We start from the raw sequence: 27,324 nt of genomic DNA, 5'->3' as shown, positions 1-27,324 counted from the left end.
CACATATCAGAATCCTTAAATTGAGTTAAGCCGACCATACAAAACTAAAACGAGCAAGGAAAACACTTGCAAATTTCATACTAATTATATTTGACGCTAGTCTGGTCAAATCTGTGAGCATACGTTGGAAGACCTCCATTGTTAGTGTTGGGATCAGAGGTTAAAAATTGTCATCTTTGAGATTGACAATATTTTTTCCAAAATTGTGCTTACCTATCACCATAAATATTCTAGGCTTCACCAATGTATTCAAAAATTTACGATTCATTCAAAACCTGGTTGTGCAATGTGCGTATACGATCTATTCAGGGTTTAGCTTTTCTCCACGACAGGTGGGATAAAGTGGTTTTTACGGTGGGAAACATGTGGTGCAGTTACCGGTATAAAAGCATATGAAATAATCAGAAGCCCGTTGAATGCATGCCTGACTAATTTTTAGCACATAAATCACTATATACTTGTAACCGAAAAGAAATAAGCGAAATAAATCGGCTAAGTAAATTTTAGTAATTTTTCACGTAAAAGGCCAGACAAGAGTCTAACTCTCCAGGCCGGACCAAGGACAGATACGGCACTGGTAGAGAGAGAGGAAATATTTTAGTGGAGATCCATATCATTGATTCAGAGAAATTTACGAAATGATTCACAATATTTGCTTTTGGGCTTAAAATTGAAATTTAGTCGGAATACCAATTATTTGTTTCTTTATCAAGGCCGATACGAGTTAGAGTTTCCAGTCAAATGTGTTTTAAATACATAACTGATGGAAAAATTTTGAGGAAGTTTCCTTAAATAATTTACGAGCATTTAGACATGTATGTTGACTCAATTGAATTCTCCGAATCGAATTACTGACTACTTATATTTATAAAAATGTATAAAGTGTGACCATACCATACGTGTACAAATGTATTGGCAAATTAACATTAGCTATGTACATATTTATTTAAATACTTACATACATTCATATTTCTTCGTTCAAACAACCAACGGTAATATTGACTTCCCGCTACGATTACACAAGAATTAAATAAACAAATGCAAAATAATTACGTATTTAGGCACACACTTATACTACAGGACATGGGCGGTTAAAAATTGAAAGACTTGGATTTTAACTCTCTTGAACATTTAAATTGCTGCTTTAAATATACACTTAGCCAACCATAGACGTAGACTATATTACCTTCCCGATTTCAAAGCATTTGAAATTCGTGTCACCAAATGCCTACAAACTTACCGATGTATCCGATTGATCAACAAAACCCTCAACAATGCGACGCAAGGACAACTTGTCCCCGCCATGATTGGTGTCGTTCCACAAATTCAAATTTTCACACAATTCGTTTCCATCAAGTTGTATTCTAAGATTCCGCTGCCTAGTTTCATAATCTTTCCACTTCTTGTAGTCGACTCACAAGGGAACATACCGAGGTGTCCAACGAGTTAAGGGTCGACACCTATACCAAAATGAGCACAATACATGACTTGTTAAACAAACTGAAGGAATTTCCGTGTAAAATTCACTTTTTGTCAAGTTGTGACGATATTTGGGACGAGCGCATGACCATCGGGTTGCCAGCGGGAGAGGTCGGCCGCTGAACGATCAGGTCGACCACAGAGAAGCGTTGTCCTCATCAGAGATTTCAAATTCTTTCAAATTTTGAAAACACCTTAAAATTTTGAAAAATTTTTTAGAAAATTTTGAAATTTTGAGAACATTTTGAAATTTTGAAATTTTGAGAAATTTTGAAATTTTGAGAAAATTTTGAAATTTTGAAGAAATTTTTGCAATTTTGAAGAAATTTTTGAAATTTTGAAGAAATTTTTGAAATTTTGAAGAAATTTTTGAAATTTTGAAGAAATTTTTGAAATTTTGAAGAAATTTCAAATTTTTTTCAAAATTTCAAGATGTTTTCAAAATTTGTAAGAATTTGAAATCTCTGATGACGACGTGAAGACGACGAAGACGACGACGCTTCTCTGTGTTCGATCTGATCGTTCAGCGGCTGACCTCTCCCGCTGGCAACCCGATGGTCATGCGCTCGTCACAAATATCGTCACAACTTGAGGAAAAGTGAATTTTACACGGAAATTCCTTCAGTTTGTTTAACAAGTCATGTATTGTGGTCATTTTGGTATAGGTGTCGACCCTTAACTCGTTGGACACCTCGGTATGTTCCCTTGTCAGTGATAATGAACTTGGTCATTGAAAGTATGGCGGCGAAAGTGAATACAAACTCGGCCAAGTTGTTGTCCGGCCTTAATCGCGAGTTGAAACGACTCCCAATAAAATCCTCGTGTAGGAAGGAATTTAGGGCTTGTACCGCAACCAAGATTCAATTTGGACAGAATTTTGTGGATAAGGGTACTCCTCTCGTAATTGAAGATTTCTGCATCAATCAAACCGTTTCCTTACTGCTGTTGACTTAGGATCTTAAGTGCTGATCAGAAAAACAAGTAGTGTGCAGTATGTTGCTTCACAATATGAAATAGTATGAGTACAAATGTTTGTGTTGCCAATTAAGTAAAAAATTAAGAGGAAAACAATTTTCCGGATGGTATTGACTAATTTAATTTACTGTACAGCCTAGCTGGAAAACAATAATGCTAATTGCTATTGATATTCTAACGTGGTAAACCCTAATACATAAATACGGAAAATTTGACCCTCAGTGAGGAAATGCATGTACACTTTAATAGAGCTTGGCAAAATTTATCCAAAGTTAAGGAAAACAGAGGACACAACAATTTTTGAGCCATCCACGTTTTACTCAATCTTGAGTAAATGTGACGCAACTTCATTGAGAATGCATAAACCCTAAGACATGCATTTATATATGTATATATTGAGCATTTCTATGTTTGCAGCACGACAACGAAAAGTGTTAGAAGAGTCATCAGCATCTAAATAAATCAGAACATAATCGTCATATGTATGTACACCACAAGTGCAGTGCACAAACATCAAATAATCCGTAATATCCACTTGATTAACTTACATTTGCCAAAAAATTATTGTTAATGACAAACTTGGTTGAACCCCCAATTCCCACCGGGTTCCTATCCAAATCCGCTAAAAGGCGGGTACGCTCATCCAGTGAAAACAGATTCTCGTTTTCTCCACGTAATATAAATTCTCGAAACTTTTCTACCTTCAATGAAGAAAAAAGATATTACAAATACCGGAGCCGTTATGCTTTAAAATCTCACTTTACCTCTTCGCAAATTTTTGGCGCAACTCCAAACACTAAGCCGACAATTGTAACAAAATGGAAATTGGACCATTTATCAAACCATGACGCGTATCGAGTAACTTGATCAAACGTCCCGCTCACGTAAGAAGTGGCAACAATCCAAAACACAAACACAATCCCGTTCGTAACAGCGTTAATTGAATCAGACAATAATTTTAGTTCGCGCCATTGATATAAAATCTGCGCTGAACGTTTTTGAGACACTTTGAACAAGTTTTTGTAATGAATTAAAGGATCAGCAGATAATGAAGTTGTAAATGCTTTGGCTCCATTTAGAAGTTCAAAGATGCCAAGAAGCATTAATAGTTGGCCGAATATTTCGACCAGCAAAGTCCAAATGTTAGATGACATGTCGATCATGGTGAAGAAAGCGTAAAAATTTTGGAAGTCGTCAGCAATAGGCAAGCTCGAATTTGTGTCTGCGCTAAACGTTCCAAAAGACCAAACCGTTTTTATCGTGGTTACACACGCAGGGAGCAAAGTGGTTGATCCACAGGAGAAATATGTTTTCAGTGTGATGGTGAGAATCGATACAGAAATTTGAATAATGCACAGCACATGGGCATGAATTGAGGGCTGAAATTTAAAAATACTTGTATTTTAGTACAGGGTGGTTTCATTGCCTCGTCACAATGGACAATTTTTAAATAGGAAAAATCCATAAATTTCCATTGGTTACCGAAGTTGTTTCCCAGAAATTCACAATTTCAAGAATCTTGTGATTATATCCCCTGTTTTATATTAGAGTTGAATAGTTACGAGTTGAGATTTTTATTGATATCAATAGAAACCTGAATTCAAAATGGAAAACTAATGGAAATTTACGTTCTTTTGGCTTTAAAAAATTTTCCATTGTTGCGAGACATTTACACCACCCTATATAATAATTGCCCTATGTAGCAATTCGCAATTTGTGTGCCTTCAATTAAACATTTTGAAGGATTGCAAAATTTGCAATCAGTTCAGCTCACCGTTCGGCTTCCGTACATGTGATTATAAGCCCACGATTGCACAACCATTTTCTTAAAATTTTCATGATATTTCCAGATTGTCCAGGAGACTAGTAAATTAAACCATATCCAGGACATGTTTTGGACAACATTGAAATAAAATATAGCCTTGGATTGCGTTTTAAAATTTATTGATAAATCATTGTAGGACGTTACAATTAATCGGGCAGCCATTCCGACGTGAATTGCTGAACATATTACCTGAAAGTAAAGATCCGATTTATCTAAAATAAGCGTAAATTATATATGTTTGGGCGTTTTAATTACCGTCTGTAATCCGTTTTTATGCTGAGACGGGGTACCTAATTTGCTTAGTTTGAATTTGAATGGAACCACGCCCATGTAATAGCCGTAATTACAGAATACGATAAACAGTGATGAGAACATGACCAAGGCGAAAAAGAAAAATTTACGAATTTGAAAATTTAGGCGATATTCTTTACGGCAACATAATTTTAAAATATCACTTGTAATTCTTATCTTGCCTCGAACACGAAAAATTTACAAATGAATGATCGTCTTTATTTGCTTCGCGTGAATTTTGTTACTTCATAAGTTTAGAATAAACAAATTAGAGTAGATTGGATGTACATGCATGGAAAGGAGAATTTAATCAAGCTAAGTAAATTGCTCGATCTACGTCGTGATGGAACTTATAAAGTTCCTCCAGTCATTGACAGTACGGGGACTTGAGCAAGGCGAAATGGTATGGAAGTAATAATAAATATCGGTAATCATGGTATCCGTATAAAAGTTACCTACATACATAAGTATTATTGCAAAGTAGTTTTATTGAATGAACATACATACATAAATGTGCACGTGTAAATTGCAAATTGTTAGGTTAAAACGACTCTAAATTCAACTCATTTTCTTCATGCAACCTTCACAAAAATATTTAGACGCATATGTAAGTACTTAAATAAGTTGTATGTTCATTTCGCACCTTTCAAAACGGCTTTCAAACCGGAACTTTGGCGTATTTAGTAGATATGTACGTAAACCAGTAAATTATTTCTACCGAAGTAGGTACTTGATTATGCATGTATAATAAATATTTATAGAGTCACATCCTGCTCAGAATTAGTGATGTCGATAAGTACACAAAACCAACTTGCACGAAAATATATACATAATTTATTGCAAGATAATCTCAAGATCTTACTTTTGGCATATACACTTAACGTACAAATTGACTTGAAGATAGCCTGAAAACTTTTTGAAGCAAAAATAACTAAATAACTATATTCTAAATTTGCATAGGTATTTATGCATAAATATTTTCTTAGATAAGACCAGTGCTTTGCAGATTTGAAGTTAACGTCTCTGTCATAGGCTACATAGCCAGGCCTCGTTTCGCTGCTTTAAGCAGTGGAAACGTCTCCGAGCTGTGAAGTCCTCTAAAGTCGTCTGTCTCAATGGCCCTGAACATTCCTCCGGCTAAACCCTTCTCGAGAATGTACTCAACCTGTACATACATCAATTGCTTACTTCACCGTGTAACAAATACTAAAAAGTCAAAATTAAGGAAGTTAACTTGTTGCAAATCGTATGTACCCGTTGGCCCACACTTTCGGGGTCATCATAACCAATCCATCTCCTTCCCTGGACGGCGTAAGGTCCGATAACCAAAGGATTCCGCACAATACGCCAACCTGCTTCGGTAGCTTGTTTCTCAATGATCTAAAATGCAAGATGGCATCATATTTCACGCATTTTTTTGCATATCTCAACTCCCTCAGTATCACAATGCACCTCATTGTATCCCCAAATCCCAGGTTCTCTCGTGTAAGGTGGAGAATCAATGAGACTGCTGGTCGGGGCGTAAAATCCACTTTCAGCCTCATTCGCCAATATAAAACCATACCCGTAAGTCCACATTCCGAGAGCTAATTTAAACGCGGGACAGCCCCCATTAAGCCAAAGGTTTACGGCATGTTGCTAAGTACATATCAAATATTGAGTTAGATCAGTATGTAAATTTATAATGAAATTGAACAAAAATCCTATTTACATATTTACCACGTTAAGGAAGTAGCGATCAGGATACGAACTGTCCTCCGGAATTGGTCCATGCGGTGCGTGGTGGTGTGTGTAGTTTTGCAAAATCTGCACATAAAACACACAATACTAATTTATACTCTAAAAAAAGTTGTGCAAAATTTACTTAATGTTGATTTTAAAAAATTAGGATGGCACAACGATTGGGCAGAATTTATCCAACCCTTTTTTGTCTAATTTTGTCCAATTTTTGAGCTTATTCTCTTTTTATTTAACCTTGAGTAAATTTTACGCAAGTTTATTTACGGTGTATGTATGCGTTCAATCCATAAATAGATTTATAATCTGTATATTTGTATAAGTTACCTCGGACATGTCGTAAGCCGTGAGAGATAAGTAGTGAAGTGACCTGTCAATTTAAGTAATGTGAGATAAATGAGTAATGACATGCACATATTTAAACTGGCTCATGCATAACTAACTGTGAAATTGATGGGATATCGTAAGCGGCGTTGATAATGGGCTCCATTGCAGATACGGCTGCCGTGAGAAGCCAGCCTCGCGAGTCAAATTCTGTCCTCATCTCGGCACAAAGCAGGGCAAAATTAGCCTGTCAAAGTTAAATATTATTCCTTTATTCAATCAGTCATTAGGAGATATGGATAGACAGTTGGCATTGTTTTTTGATTGGCGAGCATACCCTATCTTCTGGTCGACCACCTCTCAATGTTGGATACCTGATGACGACCACGAGTTAATTTTAGTACATGAAGTCACAATATTTTATAAAGAAGTAACTAAGAAATTTCTAGTTAAACTTACTGCCAATCAAGCTCGAATCCGTCGAAATTGTAACTTTCCAAAAATGTTACGACACTGTTGATGAATCGTGTACGATTAGCGAGGGTGGAAGCCATCTAAAAACTTGCAGAAATTGTTAACACGCATTTTTGTCAATCATGTTAAATTTAGATTTACTCACATTTGAATATTTTGCACAACCATCTCCAATCGGTTCGCAATCGTTCCACCCACCAAATCCGAGCAGTGTTTTTAGGTTAGGATTGGCCTGTTTCAAATTGGTGAATCGTCGCATGGCGCCTAGAAGAATTGCAATACACGCGATTTTCTAATGGCAAAAATCTAAGTACTTTTGCATATATTTGACCTCACCTCGTCCATCATTCTCCTCCAAATCGTTCCATGGGTCCAAAACTTGCATGACACCGTCCAAAGTTAACCCCACGGTTCCATAAATTAGGTGAGTGCAGATGTTCGGGTCGATGTCTTCCACGTTAAATTGGCCATTACTGGGACGATAGACGGACCAACTGCCATAGTAACAGGCGAGGATCTTGGAGTCTGACAAATAAGTATTTTATATGTTGTTAGTTAAATATTTCCTAAATTGGCAAAAATTTCTGGCGAAAAATTTACAAACAGTTATAGTGTTTTGATACATGCCTTGTTGAACCTCTTGAGTGCCCAGAGTCCACCCCACCAGACCAAGGAAGGCAGCCAGAAATAGTTTTTGCCACATTTTTTGGCAACTTATGTTTTGCAAAGCTTTTTGCATACAATTCGTGATCTAATGAATGTGTATATCATGCGTGATATAAAATGATGGTTTTTATATTTACAATCCAATAAATTTAATGCACTGATGTTTATATTTATCGGAATTGATAACTTGCATTCTTGAGATTATTTCAATCATTGATAACTAAAAAAAATGTTTCCATCCAGCTTGTGAATTAGTGAAGAGGTTTGTTTTCTATTTTATTTGTGGAAAACGTATATCGTCGTATTAATTCGAAAACGACGTAAGTGCAGTCGTGTGTTAATTCGAAAACGACGTAAGTGCAGTCGTGTGTTAATTTGAAAAAGACGTAAGTACACAATAAAATCTTGTAAAAGGACGTAAGTGCAATTATAACTTTAACAACTGGTCAGTTTTTGTTTAAAATTACTTCGTAAGTTTAAATACATATTTATATATTGGAATGTGCTAAATATTTATGCATTAAAGTTTGTAACTCTTTGGAGTTTGTCAAAAATTAAATTATATATATTTTGAATGTATATATATAACTATTGGTTGTGAAATTTCAAAATCTCGGTTTGCGGAATCATACGTATGACCCTACGGGGAGGATCCCGTCATATTTTGGGGCCAATCGGATCACACCCCCTCGCTCCCATGGCGTGTGGTCAGAGCAAAATGAGGCTTTTACAAAAATTGAATCCATGGATGAAATAGAGTTAAAGTAAGTGTTCCCGAGTTGTGACACACACCCTCGAGCCTAGGGGGTGTGGTCAGGGCAAAATGAGATTTTTACAAATATTGAATCGAACACGTAGGAGATATAAAACCATAAGATTGATTTATTAATTAGGATTGATAAAACAGTAAAACATGTAAGATGCATTATTCTTCAGAGTGGCAAGATAGAATGAGGAAATCTCAATTATTTTGTTATTTTTACATAATTCAGATTCGGCAATCTTTGTTTTCTTTGTTGTATCGCATTCTCAGTATTTTTGCGCTACTTGTGTACCGTGCGTTGCCGCAGTTTATTTATTAATGGAATTATTGATGAAGATGAAAGATTTACTTCAATAAATATAATATACATATTTAAATTTAAATTTTAAACTTACTTAAATATAATTAGTTTTGAAAAAACTGACCTGTTGTTAAAATTATAATTGCACTTACGTCCTTTTACAAGATTTTATTGTGTACTTACGTCTTTTTCGGATTAACACACGACTGCACTTACGTCTTTTTCGGATTAACACACGACTGCACTTACGTCGTTTTAGAATTAATACGACGATATGTACATGTACATGTATATGGCTTAAGATATTCATAATTGTCAATTGACAAGGTGTGTGTCTGTCGTAGAGCACATATTCATGGATAATTAATAATAAGTCATGGGCCGGGGTCATAGCTGAGTGGTTAGACCTTCCATCTCTTTCCTCAGAGGTCCCTGTTTCGAAATTGGGTGGTTGGAGTTTTTGGTAAATCAACATCAGCGTACTGGAAAGTAGTCTACTTGGGGATAGTCAGTGCCTGAATAAGGCAGAAGCTGACTCCTATCTGGGCTAAAGACTCCGGTACGGTACATGCTGATGAGTGATACGTGTTTTCTCCAACCCAGTGATTTGCATTCACGCTACTGATATGATAAGTAGTATTATGCAATTGTAACTGTCCAAATGGAACCTATCCCAACCTTCCTAGTTAAAATCTACCTGTCCTACCTATCATGTCTGTATGCAAGAGCCATGAGCTAATACGCGTACGTAAAACCCCACCTTTTTTTTAATAATAAGTCAAAATAATTGAAATATAGCAAAATGATGAAATTTCAAATCCATTGAATCCGATCCAATTTCAAGTCCGCCATTAGTTCTCTAACTAAATATTACAGCCTTTTCCTTTTAATCGTCACATAACCAAGCAAGTTTGGCCAGCAAATTGATTGAATATGCCTCTTAATCATTATAAGCAGTCTGGTTATTAAATATTCATTCTATGTATTTAGTTTATAGGCTGACCAGTAATGTTCTTCTTGTCACTTGAGCAAACAGGGGTGACAACAAAGTTGTAATAATCCACGTGGATAAATAACGGATGTTGACCAAAAATTGATTACATGTCTCAATAATAATCACATTACTGTTTTATAAGTAGATCTGCGTGTTATTCAGCCGGAATATTATTTAGTAGTGGGAGTTATACATTTTTATGACACAAAATTGCTCCCCATACTTGCAATTTGGATTACAATACATGTTTATTCAAACTAATATCTAGCAAATACTTAATCATATATACTGGTATCAAATACTTCATTCGCATTACCCTTAATCTATTATTTGATTTTTAGGATTGAGTAGGGAAGATCGTAAAGTCACTGATTTTTCATTCATCGCCATGTACACAGACAACTTTCTACCCTTGTTAATCCGAAATTTCAAATTATTACGGAAGTTACGTTGTCTCCCATTTGAATTTGACACTACGTCAGCCAAGCTAGCAGTTATTAAATCGCCCCGTAGAGTGAAAGTATTCCAATGTCAATCTATCCTTGCATTCGGTTACTTCCTTGTCCTCCTCTATCATTTAAGCTTTAGTCAGCTTACACTACTGCAAAGATTGCAAGGATTCCCTTTTCTAATCTGCTTCACAATTCTGATGGGTTGCGGATGTAATATTTTTTATGATGTTACTCCAATTCAAGTCATCAACTCGATTCTGGCCTTTGAAAAAGATCTTCTTAAAGGTAGAGTTCCTACCCGTATGTGATGTATCGGTTCATGCAAAATATGTCTGGTAAGGTGTTTATGGTAGGTGTTTTATAACTAGACCCGTTCGTCACAACAAATGCAGACAAAATTGAGTCTTACGTTAATGCACACACCACAAACACAATGTTAGAAAACTGGTATTGAATAACTACTGACCAGAGTTTATCAGTCGGCCGACAACAATCTGCACTAATTATTTTTGGTTTCTCAATGAAACTTATCAATTTTTAGATTTTGGGACCACCAAAACGTCCTTGGAAGCTAAAGTGATGGTTGTGTTAATAACTCTATCGGAGATAACTGTCGCCGCGGTGCCATGTGCAGTCATCGCTCTGTTAACCATGGATCCCTGCACGCCCCCATTTCTCCTCTCCATGTCCGACCGGTGTGGCGAAATTGAATGGGTAAAGCTGGAAATCTTTGTCTTCCTGTTTGAAGCATGGATGGCCTTGCACATGTTCTGTAGTGGGACACCCTGGGCCTTTTACATCCTATTCTCTGGAATTGTGGCTATCCTTGACTACTTCGAACTTCTGAAGGGGTAGAAATATTTGATTTGTTGTCTTCAATGAAAAAGTCCAGCACATTAACAATATGATGTTTTGGTTATTCAAATGATTTTTTTAATTGCACACATGTTATTAATTCCTCTATTATTCGTTTTCATATCGAAGCCCTTAATTATTCCTCATTCAAACTTTACGAACCGCAGGCTACGGATTTAAGATATTTATCAACCATATTTTATTTCATCCGAAGGCCTTCTTAGTTAGGGAATGTACAGTCCGGAGTAAAACGATGGACAATAATGTTTTTTGGTTAATTCTCACATGACCGGACTAAATGACTTGAAGTGCTGCACACACGTGTATAATAAATATCATTGCTTACAAGGAAACATACCAAGGTGACCAACCAGGGTTTGGAAAAACCCAGGGTTTTAATCAAAAATTATAAAACCCGTGGGTTTTAATGGGTTTTACCATGTTAATTGGGTTTTATTTGGGTTTTAATGGGTTTTATTGGGTTTTATTGGGTTTTAATGGGTTTTATTGGGTTTTATTAGTTTTCAGTGTAATAACTCAACAAAAATAATTCGGATTTTGTATGTATTCGGAAATTATTTTTGTTTTATAACACTTGAAATCTGTGATGCTAAAGATGGAGTCAATTGTTGATTTGTTCCGGATTTTCATATATTAGAATAGTAACGAAATAAACTGCTTTAGTGAATTGAGATAACGTCTTCTAACGTATAGGAGATGTATTTAGCTTTTAGAATGCAGTTTTAAGGTAAAACTCAATTAAAACCCAATAAAACCCATTAAAACCCAAATAAAACCCACTTAACATGGTAAAACCCAGTGGGTTTTATTCATTTACAACCCATTAAAACCCAATAAAACCCAATAAAACCCAACCCATTAAAACCCAGGTCGGAATACCCTGTGTCCAACGAGTTAAGGGTCCACACCTGTGCCAAAATGACCGCAATGCATGACTTATTTAACAAACTGGAGGAATTTCCATGTCAATTTGACTATTCGCCAAGTTGTGACGATATTTGTGACAAGCGTATGACTATCAGGTTGCCAGCGGAAAAGATGCGCTGATGAACGATCAGGCCAAACGCATGTTGTCATCAGAGACTTCAATTTTGTTTATTTTTAAAAAATTTTCACACCTCTAATTTTTCAAAATTTCATATAACTTGCTCAAAATTTGAAATTTTTCTGCTAGAATTTCAAAACTTTTTCAAAATTTGAAATCTCTAATTAGATGCAATTTTTATAACTTAGGCGAACGTGGGGAAAGAGACGCTTTTACTTATTTGTTGTGGACTCGGTGTTCCACTGAATTAATGAATTTATTTCAAAGCGTGGGGAAGCTGTGAAGTAGTCACCAGAAACTTAAAATATTTCTGAGCAAAATAAATATAGATTTTGAATTTTAAAATTTCCACGATTGACTGTCGTTTTACACCACCTATTCTTCAAGTTTTTCTAACATCTTTGTGTAGAATTTCAAGGCATTTAGTACGTTTATGTGAAAATTAAGCAAAAAAAAATTATCGCCTATCGATTTGCTTTAATTTAAATGGTCTATGCATTTTTTTCTTTATACAATATTATTCCTTTGCGAGATAAATTTCTGAATTCGACCTACTTTTAGAAACTTAATATAACTGGCTTAAATTACTTACAGACGGATTTCAAGCACAAAAACGATATCGGATAATCGAGCATGCGTTAAGTTCTATAGGAAAATTCAAATCTTGGAAAAATACATGAATGGATTCCTCATGGTGCGAATAGTTCCCACGATAGTTGCAATGATCCCTATATTGCAAATTATCTGTCAATTTATCCGTATCAAACTGCACGGGAAAATTGCTATGCCTGGTTTTCTCATCTTTCCCTTAATGCTGGTGGACTCCGTGGTCACGAATGGGTTCGTCTTTACATTAGCATCGTGGGTGAACAAGACGTCGACTGGAGTCTTGAAAATGCATATGAGACACACGGTCGAATTCGGTGGAAAACGGTCCGTGCTGGTGAGGGAGATAAAGGCATGTGGCGCTCTAAAGATAAAATTCGGCTCCAACTACATCGACAATGGAACGCCGTTGGTAATTCAAGATTTCTGCTTGAATCAAACTTTGAATTTACTTCTCATCAGTACAGGAAAACACAGAGTTTAAGTATCACGCTAGCATTTTCATGGACATGCATGGCGTAATTATTCTTTCGTGCGAACAAATTAGAATGTGATTTGTAATCTTAACACCACTATGATATTTTTAAGCAGCTCAGTTCGTGGTCAAATCGAATGATATTATGCATGGTGATGAGTGATATCACTACCAGTTTTGGTGGAAAGTTTGGGCTGAATATGTTTGGAATTACCGAAGATATGGAGGAATGCATTAAAAGTAGGTGAGCCAAAATGATAAGACCACCTTAGAATTTCAATTCTCACTCATTCCTCCGTTAGTTCAGATGCTAAAACACTAAACTAATTCCACGATGGGAAGGTGAAATCATTCAAGTACTGCAACTTGACGTCCAGGAAAAAACCGAAAGAGAGATTTCAAGACGTTTTTCCCAATTAAAAACGGTCATTCGTCATTATCATACCCCGGAAAAATATTTTTTTATCCTACCCTACTCATGTTGAGCTCAACACGAGTAGGGTAGGATACAAAAATATTTGTCCGGGGTATGGTCATTATATCAAACAAGGCGCAAATTACGGGACCAGAAAAATTGGCACGTGTCCAGAAGTCATAGCAGAACCTGACAAACGTAAATTGTGAAGTTTGCCTGCGTTGAATAGCCATTAGCTCGAGATATAATGCAAATTTTCAATTACAAACTCTCCGTTTGCACATTTTGACGCGTTTTATCGAACTTTCCTTGCCTTAAGTGGTACAAATAGGTGGGTCAGGCACCACCATTGTAGTGGTTGCCATACTTATGACTTATAAATATATTAAGCAGATATACGTACATACATATGAATATATATATATAATTTAACTAAATGTTTTAACAAATATACTTGTACGAACTTGTACGTACGCTTCTTATTTGAAGGAATATACCAGAGGTCGACGCCGCCGATCTCACGCCGCCGCGCCGCCATACGCCGATGAATTTTACGCGCCGCCGCCGCCGAAAAATTCGATTCCCTATACCTTTAACATTGCGACGCCGCGCCGCGCCGCCGACGCCGCCGAAAAATCACCAAAAACTGGCGCCTCCGCCGCCGAAAATTTGTCGGCGTCGACCTCTGGAATATACCATTTCCTTACCTAGGTAAAATAGTATTGATATTTTATGAAGACATCGGATAGAGGAGCTTGCCAGAAACATAGCTCGCAATGGACCATGATCCACTGGACCAAAATGGTCCATCATGGACCACAAAAAAATTGGTCCATCGATGGACCATTGACCATGGACCAATTTTCAGATGGTCCATCGATGGACTATGGACCATGGACCAATTTTCAGATGGTCCATCGATGGACCATGGACCATGGACCATGGACCATGGACCAATTTATTGGGAGCTATGGCCAGAAAATCATTAATTGTGTACATGCATACATAAATACAGGTTCTGTGATATCAATCGCATGAACTGATTTGTACCATTCGTTTTCAATTAATTTTCGTATACAATCTTAACAAAGTTTTTAAAGATCAAAATGGAATATCTTCTGCATTTATGTAATATGGGCCTTGGAATTTTGCTTAAAATATGACTCAAAATATCGTTTTCTATAAAAGACTGCGTATTACATTGTATGGGTTAATGCTTGGCTACAGTTCAAACCTAGCCGGCACTAAGTTCTTCTCAGTGTTCGATGAAAAACAAAAAAGGTTACAATGCTGAATAGTTTTTTTAAATTCTACTTGCATTATTTTGTTCTTTTTCCAATTACCTACTATGCATTATTAAACGTGACCAACCCCGACATCGTAGCATCAAGACATGAGTACAGAAAACTCCCTTTCGTCGATTTTTTCGCCATGAAAAGTCTCGTCCCTAACACTGTCGCATAGATTTTAATCGGTCGTAACGCCGCTGTTGCCCTTTTATGGGCGCGAGATCCCAAAGTGCCTCTCCCACGTAGACGCCTCCTTAGAATCCCGTCATCCAGGGATGCAACATTTCTCCAAGTTTGTAGCAATTTTACACTCCGATCGTAACAATGAGCCGCCTTTGGTAACAGATTCAGGGCCAGGATCGGGATAACGAGTGAGATCGTGGGAAATATCAAGTAAAGCGGCATCGGAATTACGCGCCACATTCGAATTGTAGCGATGCTACATATGACAATAAGCGATTCTCTGATCGCCATCAGAGCCGCGGTGGTAGGACCTTGAAACCCTGCAAACAACTCAATGCCAAACGATAACGCGATATAAAGCGTTCTCAATCTCACATTGCCCCTTTCCCAAGTAATTTTTTCTCGTAGCTGGTAGAATTCGCGAAGAATCTTCCCATATATCTCGAGCGTTATGATGAAGCAGATTACCAGGAAGGATGCCATCGTTACGATCTCGACGCAACCGTAGGTGATCAGGGGTAATCTGAACAAGTATGATAGAAGAATCACAGGGATTGACGAATTCTTGCTGTTTACGTTGAAAAATTCCCTAAAGATGAAATACTGGATGTCGAGATCATTAAGAAATAAAAATAAACCGTCGCAAACGCGCATACGGAAGTAGCTTCAGACGTACTTCACCCCAAACGGTCCCACCACAACTCGGGAACACTTAATTTCACTCTATTTCACCTATAGATTAATTTTTTGTAAAAATCTCATTTTGCCCCGACCACACCCCTGGCGCCTAGGGGGTGTGGCACAACTCCGGAACACATAATTTTACTCTATTTCACCTATAGATTAAATTGCACTAAAAATCTCATTTTGCCCCCACCACACCCGCTGGCGCCGAAGGGGTGCGGCAAAATCGGGGAAACACTCAATTTCACTTAATTTCACTCAATTTCACTTAATTTTACCCATAGATTAAATTGCACTAAAAATCTCATTTTGCCCCAACCACACCCCCTGGGGCTGAGGGGGTGTGGCACAATCGGGGAAGCACTTAATTTCACTTAATTTCATTTAATTTCACTCAATTTCAGCTAATTTTACCCATAGATTAAATTGCACTAAAAATCTCATTTTGCCTTAACCACACCCCCTGGCGCCGAGGGGGTGTGGCACAACTCCGGAACACATAATTTTACTCTATTTCACCTATAGATTAAATTGCACTAAAAATCTCATTTTGCCCCGACCACACCCCCTGGCGACGAGGGGGTGTGGCACAACTCCGGAACACATAATTTTACTCTATTTCACCTATAGATTAAATTGCACTAAAAATCTCATTTTGCCCCGACCACACCCCCTGTCGCCAAAGGGGGTGTGGTCCGGTTGCCCCCAAAAGTTGATAGGATCCTCCCCCTGGGGTCCTATGTATGATGGCGAAAACCGATTTCGATTATCTCGATCCGTTCTCCTGATATCCTGCTGACAGACAGACGGACAGACAGACAGACGGACAGACAGACAGACAGACAAAGTCTTCACATAAAGTAGCTGAAGCTACTTAATAAGGCGGCGATATATCCCAACGCGGACATCAAAAGGACCAACTTGCTAATTATGTGGCCAAGCAGGTCAAATCCTGGTTTCAAGCTATTAACCAAGACTTAGAGGCTATGAATAAATAAATAAAATTAGCTATCCTCTAAACAACTTGGTAACAAATCATTACCATGCGGAGTCATGCACAAATATTCTATCGAGTAGGTTATACATATTGGTATATGAACTAACAAAGTTCTTGTCATTAACTTGTGACAATAGTTTCTGAAAATTCCAAACTATTACCTTCAGTACCAAAACTGATACTATAAAATTCACAAAACCAATTGTAACATAAACGATAGAACATGATCTATTCTTAAGAATTGAGACAATTATGAGACATACATGTTTATTAAGTAGCTTCAGCTACTTTATGTGAAGACTTTGTCTGTCTGTCTGTCTGTCTGTCTGTCTGTCTGTCTGTCTGTCAGCAGGATATCAGGAGAACGGATCGAGATAATCGAAATCGGTTTTCGCCATCATACATAGGACCCCAGGGGGAGGATCCTATCAACTTTTGGGGGCAACCGGACCACACCCCCTTTGGCGACAGGGGGTGTGGTCGGGGCAAAATGAGATTTTTAGTGCAATTTAATCTATAGGTGAAATAGAGTAAAATTATGTGTTCCGGAGTTGTGCCACACCCCCTCGGCGCCAGGGGGTGTGGTTGGGGCAAAATGAGATTTTTAGTGCAATTTAATCTATGGGTAAAATTAAGTGAAATTGAGTGAAATTAAATGAAATTAAGTGAAATTAAGTGAAATTGAGTGTTTCCCCGATTTTGCCGCACCCCTTCGGCGACAGGGGGTGTGGTTGGGGCAAAATGAGATTTTTATAAAAAATTAATCTATAGATGAAATAGAGTGAAATTAAGTGTTCCCGAGTTGTTCCACACCCCCTCGTCGCCAGGGGGTGTGGTCGGGGCAAAATGAGATTTTTACAAAAAATTAATCTATAGGTGAAATAGAGTGAAATTAAGTGTTCCCGAGTTGTGGTGGGACCGTTTGGGGTGAAGTACGTCTGAAGCTACTTCCGTATGCGCGTTTGCGACGGTTTATTCACTCTTCTTTCATAATTTTCCTCAACTAGCTTACCCGATTTTACTAACACTTCCATCTGCACAATACTGTTAAATCCTTTCACCGTTTCCTTACAATTCATCCAAACAACGAGATAAGCAAACGTAGTGAAAGTTTGACAAATTAATGCCATCCCAAAAATGACCATGATTGCGGAATAGTTGTCCCCTGCAGATGGAAAGTCTCGAAAAAACAAAAGATATCCCGGAGCTACCGCTTGACCGATAAAGTTCACGGATGCCATGCCTACAGAAATTCGGACTTTTCTCTTTACATTGCAAAACATGACCCTCCTCTTTGGATTTAATCTGATCGGAAACATTTCCCCGAATGGGAAGAATTCTGCAAAGTTGGCAAATCCTTGCCAGAGTTGGTCCGTCGTCATGTTGATTACCTGTGAAGTAAAGTTCTGCAACCTGAAAAATCGAACTAACAAATGTGTAAATGCTTACGTATTTATGTTCAAAAAAATACGAAGTAAACATTTTGCATAACAGAATCACAACTTTAAAATAACAATCATTTACATATGTGCACATGGTTTACTTTCAATAACACAAGTATTAAAAATTACAAGCTGATTTAAATCTAGATACATACGTTAGGTTATGTACGCTGTGGATTCCGTACAAAATAATTATTTTAATTAAATACAAAAGTAAGAATGTCTGTGTTTATGTATTTAAACTCTAAATGCCAAAGTTTGAACCATTCAGATTCAACCGATCAATTTCTTTTCACAGTAGTAAATAAATAGAATGCCACAATCTGTTTATAAAGGGTGTTAATAAAGTCCGATCCCATGAATTTTTTGGAGCGCGGTTGTTACAAATTCAGCTGGAACTTTTGAACCAGTGAAGTTATTTATTTCAAATTTTTACCATGGGAGGAACAACTAAACGTGTAAGTCATGAGCATCTTAGAGTTAAGATACAAACATTGCATCAGCAGGGGTTTAAACCTGCAGAAATTGTGCAAAAATTGGGCTGCAGCCGCAGAACTGTTTGGAAATGGAAGAACAAAAATTTTGTCCACGACAAAAAGCGACCCGGGCGACCCAGAAAGGTGTCACCTACCACAAAGAGAATGATTAAAAACAGACTTTACAAGAAAACCGGTAGTTCATTACGTAATTGTGCAAGGGAGTTAAATGACTCAAAACGCTATAAAGAGAAGAAGAAGCAAATTAACTATGTGACCGTGCAAAAATTTGTGAAATCTACGAGGTGGGGTCACACAGCTTACAAACTAACCAAAAAACCTCTCATGTCACAAAAAAATATCGATGACCGTCTGAAATTTGGAGAACTCCTTCAGAAAAGTGGCCATTTGAGTGAAAAAAGACTTGGTGAAGAATTGCGCAGTCACATCCTTTGGACTGACGAATCTATTATTGAGCTATATCCAAAATTGAACCAACAAAATGTTCGTTACAGGACAGAAAACAAATCGGATGTACCATCAAGAGCAGTCCCAAAATTCGGGCTTAAAGTTATGGTAGCGGGTGGATTTTGTGCACGTGGCGTGACTCCTCTACATATCATACCAAAAGGCCAAACAGTCAATGCAAAGTATTATATGGAAAAAATATTACCTATCTATTTCGATAGCATGGGGAACAAGGAAATATTTCCGAATGAAAGAAAAATAGTTTTCATGCAGGATGGTGCTACAGCCCATACAGCAAAAGCGAGTTTGAGTCTCATCAAGACGCAAGTTTCAACGGTCTGGAGCAAGGGGGTGTGGCCCGGAAACAGCCCAGATTTGAATCCCCTGGAGAACCTGTGGTCCATACTTAAGGAAAATGTATACAAAGAACCACAACCCCGGACGAGGGAAGAGCTAGTAAAAAAAGTTCAAGATGTATGGAATTCGATTCCCACAGACACATTGGAAAAATTAGCACAGAGCCTTAAACAAAGAGTTGAGGGCATGGTTAAAGTAAATGGTAACAAGACCAAATACTAAGGTAAATATGTCGAACATTTTTTGTAAGTATCACGGGTAGTTTTTTTTATACTAGCCTTCACTTTTTTATAGGAAAAATGGGATCGGACTTTATTAACACCCTTTATCTCGCTCAGGATAATTTAACTCGGAAATGGATAATATGAGGACACACACCTGTAAATATGTACACATTGTTTTTGTTTTCATGAATTTTAACAATTCACTTCCCGTCAACCCACACGTTGTTCACTGGAGTCAAAGGACTATCATAAAAATATACGGCTATTAACTGAATTTAATTTGCCCACAATAGATTTTAGGAACCCGGGATACTCGACCTTTTTTGAGATACCCTGTACCAAGCCAGGTATTTTAAAGTACCCGGTTTACCCCGCAGGGAAATTTATATGTTCAATTTTCTTACGTATGTGTGTGTACAAGAATGCATTTACAGATAATTGCATAAATAATTGTAAACCTTGTGAAAATGATGATATCTTGAATATATGTCCATTTTTTGTTGCTGTTCCATTAAAGTCCATCACGTATCCATACGATTTCATAAAATTGCACTTCTTGAATTGAAAAAATAATCCGTTGATTTGTACAGTTAATAAAAGTATTATTTGGACAGTAATGAGCAGGTTTTTCAAATGCTCATATTTTTATGATTTCCTATAGTGTTGGCCTCATAATTATTTTTACTTGACACACAAGTATGTAGTTATCTAAATCCATAAGCCTTTGATCAATATTTATTTTGAGACCGAAAATTTTAAGCATTTTCCAAGCAAAAGTGAAAAACTCACATCAAAGTATTATTTGGACACCGAGATTCTTTTCCAAATTCGCCACAGTACACTATCTATCACAACCAATTTTAATAGGGTGTGATGCCAATGCTCATCACACTCTATGGGGCAGTACGAACTGCAATGAAAGAGGCCTGGAGCTCCTTGATTATTTGGGCTGCACCAATTTGCAGGTCCTTAACAAGGGACACGAGCCTACTTTTGTCACAAAATCGAGATCAGAGGTTCTGGATCTTACTCTCATTTCGGCTGACCTAGCGTACACCTGTACGGACTGGTGGGCTGATCGGGAGGAGTCCTCTTCGGATCATCGATATATTAAGGCTCGCTTTAAAGTGGGTCCACCTCCCCCTGTTTCCATTCGCAACAGTAGGGCTACAAACGTGTCAGTGTATCAAAAGGCCCTTAGCATGAATATGCCGAGGGTCTTGATTGACACTCGGACAACTGAATCACTAGACAACTCTGTTGATTGTTTGACAAATGCGATGATGGGCGCATTTGAAATAGCGTGTCCATTAAAGTTTGTCAAACCTCGACGTAGGAACAAAATTGTACCTTGGTGGTCCAAGGAGCTGACGGGTCTTCGCAAGGAGGCTCGAAAACTACAAAGGGCTGCTAAAAGGGACGATGAAAGCTGGGCAGCTTACAGACACGCAAGGGCTCAATACCATGCGGCTATGCAGTCTGCTAAGCGGAAGTCCTGGCGTGAATATGTTAAAAATCTTGAGGGCTGTCATCCGGTCTCGAGATTAGTTAAGTTGCTTCGGAATGACACCATCGCTAAACTGGGCTGCCTGGACAAGGGCTCCGGGATTTATACCAAGTCCTTGTCTGAAACGGCTCAGTATCTTCTGGAGCAAAATTTTCCAAATGATTCCCGTGAAATTATTTGGTCGTACAGTCACGAGCCTTCAGCTGATCTTGAGCTGATTGAACAAATTGTGACTGAATCCAAAATCAAGCGGGCGATCAAATCCTTTGGCCCATTTAAGGCTGCCGGTGGTGACGGGATTTTCCCAGCACTACTGCAGTGGGGTCTAGATTTGATTGTCCCTTCCTTAAAAACTATCTTCTGTGGCTGCCTTAAATTCGGCTAAATGCCCGGAAGATGGCGTACAATGAGGGTGGTCTTCATCCCAAAACCGGGGAAGGACAGTTATGAAAGGGCTTCCTCATGGAGGCCCATCTCACTACTTCCTTTATACTTAAAACACTTGAAAAGTTGATTGATGACCATATTAGGTCCTCCGCTCTGGTGGAGAGGCTTAAAAGGGGTCATCAGTTTGCGTATATGAGTGGTCTTTCTACAGAGGATGCACTGCACAACGTCGTGGCTCGTATTGAAAGGTCCCTTAAATCCAGTGAGAGCACTTTGGGTGTGTTTCTGGATGTCAAGGGGGCTTTTAACGAGGCCCCGTTTGATGTTTTGCTTTCTGGTCTAAAGCGGCATAATATCCATCCATTATGCTGCAACTTTATTTCCCATATGCTTACATCTCGGTCGGTGGAATTTGTCACTTACGGTCAAACCTTCTCGAGGAGGGTGAAGAAGGGCTGCCCTCAAGGTGGGGTCCTCTCGCCTCTCCTTTGGAATCTGGCCGTTGACGAATTGTTAACCGAACTTATGGGGAAGTTTCCTGGTATCTACACTCAGGGCTATGCTGATGACGTGGCGCTGCTCTCTTCTGGGTTTGATCTAAGCATTGTTCGTGATTTGGCACAGCAGGCTCTGTCTTTTGCAGGTCGCTGGAGTCGCGGAGTGGGCTTGTCACTCAATGACAAGTCCTCGGTGGTCCTTTTTACGAACAAGCGCAAATTCAGACTGAAACCTCTCACCTTGGAGGGGAAAAAACTAGAATACAGTGGCTCCTGTACCTATCTGGGGGTCACTTTGGATTCAAAACTGAACTGGAGACTGCATTGCGAAGGCGCGGAAAGCCACCGTGTCTCTAATGCAATGCAGACGGGGTATGGGCCCTACCTGGGGTCTTGGTCCAAAAGGAAGTCTCTGGATTTACAAGGCGGTGGTTCGGCCGGCCATGGAGTATGCTGCGATGGTCTGGCTGCCCGCGACCAATAAAAAATTCTGCGACCGGCTTCGGAGGGTACAGGGGCTTGCACTCCGCATGGTCACTGGTGCTCTTCCGACTACTCCGACTGCGGCCTTAGAAACCTTACTTGGTGTCCTTCCAATTCAGCTAAGACTTCAGGAAGTGGCTCTTCAATCTTATTTAAGATTAAGGGTCCGTGGTCAATGGTTGAACTGGGTTGGATACGGTCGTGGTTTGAAGAAAATCACTCACATTGAGATGTGCTCTAGCCTGGCTCAGAATATTCCTGAGTTGGGCTTTCCTTATGACTATAAATCTGTTAAACCTCCCGAGGCTCGTAATTTTAAAATACGGGTCGCTACTCGGGAGGAATGGCTAGATATGTACGACAACTACTTGGATCTACCTGGGCTCCTCTGTTTTACGGATGGGTCTAGGGGTAAGGGGGGATCCGGTGCAACCTTCATAATTGGTGAAGGTGGTAACTTCATGGATGGGGCTAGTGGCGTTACACCTCTGGGTAATTATGCTACGGTCTTCCAGGCTGAACAGATTGGGGTTCTTTCGGCGTGCAACTACATGTCAGAAAATCCAAGTCTACACAAGGAAGTGAATATCTTTGTTGACAATCGCAGTGTCCTTGATTCTCTTCTTAGTGAGCGGCTGGTTTCCTCCCTCACGGTTGAGCTTCATAGGGCGCTGCAGCAATTGAGCATTCACAAAGACATTACCTTACATTGGATCCCTTCCCATTGGGGTTTATGGGGTAATGAAGACGTGGATAAGCTGGCTAAAGAGGCTGCTAGTATAACAACATGCGGTCCAGAGCCAGTTATCCCTGTCAACTCAGCAATTGGAAAATTTGCAATAAAACAATGGGCTCAGAATGATCATCGGGTCTATTGGTCCAACTTACTTAATTGTAAGTTCTCAAAGTTGGCCCTGCCAATACCATACGAGGGTCTAAGTGGGAAATCACTTGGGCCCACGAGGGATGGTATGAGGCTAACAACTTTTGCCATCACAGGACACTGTAATTTGAATGGGCATCTGTATAAGATGGGTCTAGTTGAATCTCCCATCTGCGAGGAATGCGGGGAAGGGGACGAGACAATGGCTCATATACTCACAGACTGTCCCGCTTACAGTGCACTGAGATTTAGGACCTTCCTTCGTTCTACCTTAAGGGTGGAGGAAGTATGGGGTATCCTCTCAAAGACGTGCTGGCCTTTTTAAGGTCTGGCAGATTCGCCAGCTTTGTAGCTGGGGAATCGAGAGAGGCTCCGACACAATAATCGCATGCGAGTGCATTGAGGTGTCTGCAATAGGTCCAACTGGTGACCTGCGCAGCTGGATGTCTACCCCTATGGGTAGGAATCCTCCTCACATAATACATACATACATACTATCTATCACAAGACAATTTTAATGGATAATGCCAGTACATGTGTAAATCTTTACTCCAGAGGCTTTTCTCGCCTTTACTGTCGTTTAGAGATCACCTGCAATCATCATTCCTAAAATACTGCGGGCCATTAGTAAATGTGGGGAAATTATTATCTCAGACCACCAGCACTATCTTCCAGAACCCATAATTGATGATAAAATTATTCACAACTGTAGTACGCAGTAATATTTTGTCTCAAATTGCAAAGAAACCAGCAGAATTGTCAGAAAACCTGGAGAAGTTTAGTCCAGTAATCGAATATCGTCATAATTTCTGCATGTTTCGGAACGCCACCAAGAATTTCTGCACCAAAATTGCACCAAAAACTTCAATTTGTGCGTGGAATAATTGTTTACGATCAAAAAATCTTAAATCGAATAAAAAACCTAGGCTTTAAAGGCCGAACAGCAATAAAGAGCACATTGATTTTTTGCACCAAAGCGCCGCGTCCATTTCATGGGAGTAGATAACATTGTAATCGGGACCTGAGCAGGTGGAAGCAGGTCAACTGCTTAGATTGACTTATGCTTAACCTGTCCTAACCAGATGGGCCCCTAAAGTATGCAGAAAACCAAACGAGGAGTCGAATGTGCCAGGCCTCCGACTAAATTTGCATCACCCCGGACTTTCAGTCATGAGGTATGGTTCGAAATCACGGTCGGGGACATGTTAGGTCGAAATAATCGACAGACTCGTGTTGAAAGAAGTCTACATGAGTATTGTTGCGGAGCGATTAGCTAATAAGATTAAATTAAGAATTATTTGAATTTATGATTTAATTATGTATGTATGTAGTTTATTGGCAAGGGTAAACATGTGTGGAAAAATGAATGTTTACTCGAGGTGCTGATGTAGAGTAGTGAACGCCACCTCTCCAGTGTATGTGAAAGGAGTGTAGGCGAGGAGATGGGTATAAAAGCAGCGAGCAATCGCCCTCGCGAGCATGTAGACAATAGACTTCATAGAGTAAACATCTGTAATAGTAGCTAGTTTGTTCAACGGATATTAAGCGGAACATCTAGTTTAATGAATAGTTTGAATAAGAATTTGTATATTTGAATTGTCAATTTTCCCTTTTCAACGGATTAAAAATTTATTAAAAGTTGCCATTTGTCCCTTTGCTTGTAGCATTGATTTATCCGTTTAACGGGATTGTTTCAGCGGATTGATATATTCAGAGGAAAGATCCAACGGATATTCATCTTGTTAGTTTCAACGGTTTCATCGGATAGGGCTTTGGAGCTTGAGCGTATCAAATTAGTCGGCAAAACAGTGGAAAGACATATTAAATTACGAAATCAGCAAAAACCGAAATAGGGGACGCAAAGTTCATTTAGAGTTAGCTATCAAAAGAAGTGAGCTTAGCTGCGTCCGCCACAAGTATTCTAGGTTGAAAAGTTGTCAAATATGCCATATCTTGTACAGCAATGAAGCTTTCATTTATGCTTTTTGTGCCCCTGCATTTACCTCCTCCAGATTTATTGCCTACCCTGCCGTCACTTTTCCATTTTCAGACAGCAAATGGGCATTAAATGGTCCATACTATATTTGGGAATAATGTTCCGATCAATAATCGGCTCTGGAAGACGGTTTTGGTGGTCGAAGATAATAATTTCCCCCAATTAATTATAGCTCGGACTATTTTAGGTATGATGATTCCAGGTGATCTCTAAACGGGAATAAAGGCGTGAAGAGCTTCTGGAGTAAAGATTTACACATGACCTTGCATTATTCATTAAAATTGTCTTGTGATAGATAGTGTACTGTGGCGAATTTGGAAAAGAATCTCGGTGTCCAAATAATACTTTGATGTGAGTTTTTCACTTTTGCTTGGAAAATGCTTAAAATTTTCGGTCTCAAAAGAAATATTGATCAAAGGCTTATGGATTTAGATAACCACATACTTGTGTGTCAAGTCAAAAAAATTATGAGGCCAAGTTTCTAAGAAATCATAAAAATATGATCATTTGAAAAACCAGCTCATCACTGTCCAAGTGATACTTTTATTAACTGTATGTACATACATCTGTATGTACAAGTTCCAATCTAACCTCCGGGTTCTCATTACATAGTATGTATCACGGGTGGAATGTGAAATTAATAATTACTAATTATGTATGCATGTATATATGAAAATACATACTTATTTATGCATATGCAAAGGTTAGTCTTTCATATCCCCCAATCTCTCGGCGTGTACATATGTACATATAAATATACATCAGACAGAGGTCAACACCGACCCTGATTCTGAGAAAAATCCTAAATAGAGTTTTTTGAAATTTTTGAGTGGGTTGTATATGTATATGTATTAAGATTCATTATGTACTTTTAAACCCCCCTTTTTTGCGATTCGTGCTTTATAATGTTACTTATAATCTCTATTTAAATCTTATAAACTATATTTTTGATTGTTACGCAAACAAACAAGTTTTGTATGCCAAGTACATATGTACATTGAACAGGTTTCCTAAGCACGCATGTTACTAAATAAATATTCATTCTACGTATTCATTTTATCGGTTGACCAAGAATGTTCTTCTCGCTTGAGCAAACAGTGGTGACAATAAACTTGTAATAATTCACGTGGATAAATAACGGATGTTGACCAAAAATTGATTACATGAGTTAATAAAACCGATATTACTTATTACCGATATGTGTAAAATTTAGGAGGTGGAGTTATATATTTTCCTTACATAAAACTGCTTCACATATTCACACCTTATATTACAATAGTTACATTCACACTAAAATTTTCTGGGCTCAAATAACCTAAATCTTTCTCACTGTATTATTTGGTTTTTCTAAATTGAGAACAACAATTCCTACAATACATGATTTCCATTCATCATCATGTACTCCGACCACTTTTTACCCTTATTAATTCGAAACTTCAAATTGTCACGGAAAATACTTTGCCTACCATTTGAATTTGACGCTAAGTCAGGCAAGCTTGCAATTATTAAATCACCCCGACGAGTGCGTGTATCCCAATTTAAATCTATCCTGGCATTCCGCTACTGGCTCGTGCTCCTTTGGCATTTCAGCTTTGGTCCGCTTACGTTACTGCAACGATTACAGGGATTCCCGTTTCTGGTCTGCTTCACAATTCTGATAGGTTGCGGATGTAATATTTTTCTAGATGTTGGGCCAATTCAAGTCATCAACTCGATTCTCGTCTTTGAAAAAGATCTCCTTAAAGGTACAGTT

At 38.4% G+C, this 27,324-nt stretch overlaps 1 protein-coding gene across 1 annotated transcript; it reads right to left on the bottom strand.

Moving 5' to 3' along the window:
- Positions 1-5,381: 5,381 nt before the first annotated feature.
- LOC110842130 (acidic mammalian chitinase) lies at positions 5,382-7,882 on the bottom strand. The gene is made up of 11 exons (XM_035846584.1): positions 7,733-7,882; positions 7,442-7,630; positions 7,251-7,369; positions 7,091-7,185; positions 6,969-7,005; positions 6,751-6,878; positions 6,635-6,677; positions 6,290-6,376; positions 6,023-6,208; positions 5,825-5,950; positions 5,382-5,735 (listed from the first exon to the last, which is right to left on the bottom strand). Exons 1-11 carry the CDS (start codon positions 7,842-7,844, stop codon positions 5,604-5,606), a joined length of 1,254 nt encoding a protein of 417 aa, XP_035702477.1. The 5' UTR covers positions 7,845-7,882; the 3' UTR covers positions 5,382-5,603.
- Between the last annotated feature and the right edge of the window lie 19,442 nt (positions 7,883-27,324).

This window comes from Folsomia candida, unplaced genomic scaffold (assembly GCF_002217175.1).
Source record: "Folsomia candida strain VU population unplaced genomic scaffold, ASM221717v1 Fcan01_Sc001, whole genome shotgun sequence".
Lineage (NCBI taxonomy): Eukaryota > Metazoa > Arthropoda > Collembola > Entomobryomorpha > Isotomidae > Folsomia > Folsomia candida.
The sequence above is the reverse complement of the archived record's forward strand: the minus strand, read 5'-3'. Positions and strand labels throughout refer to the sequence as shown.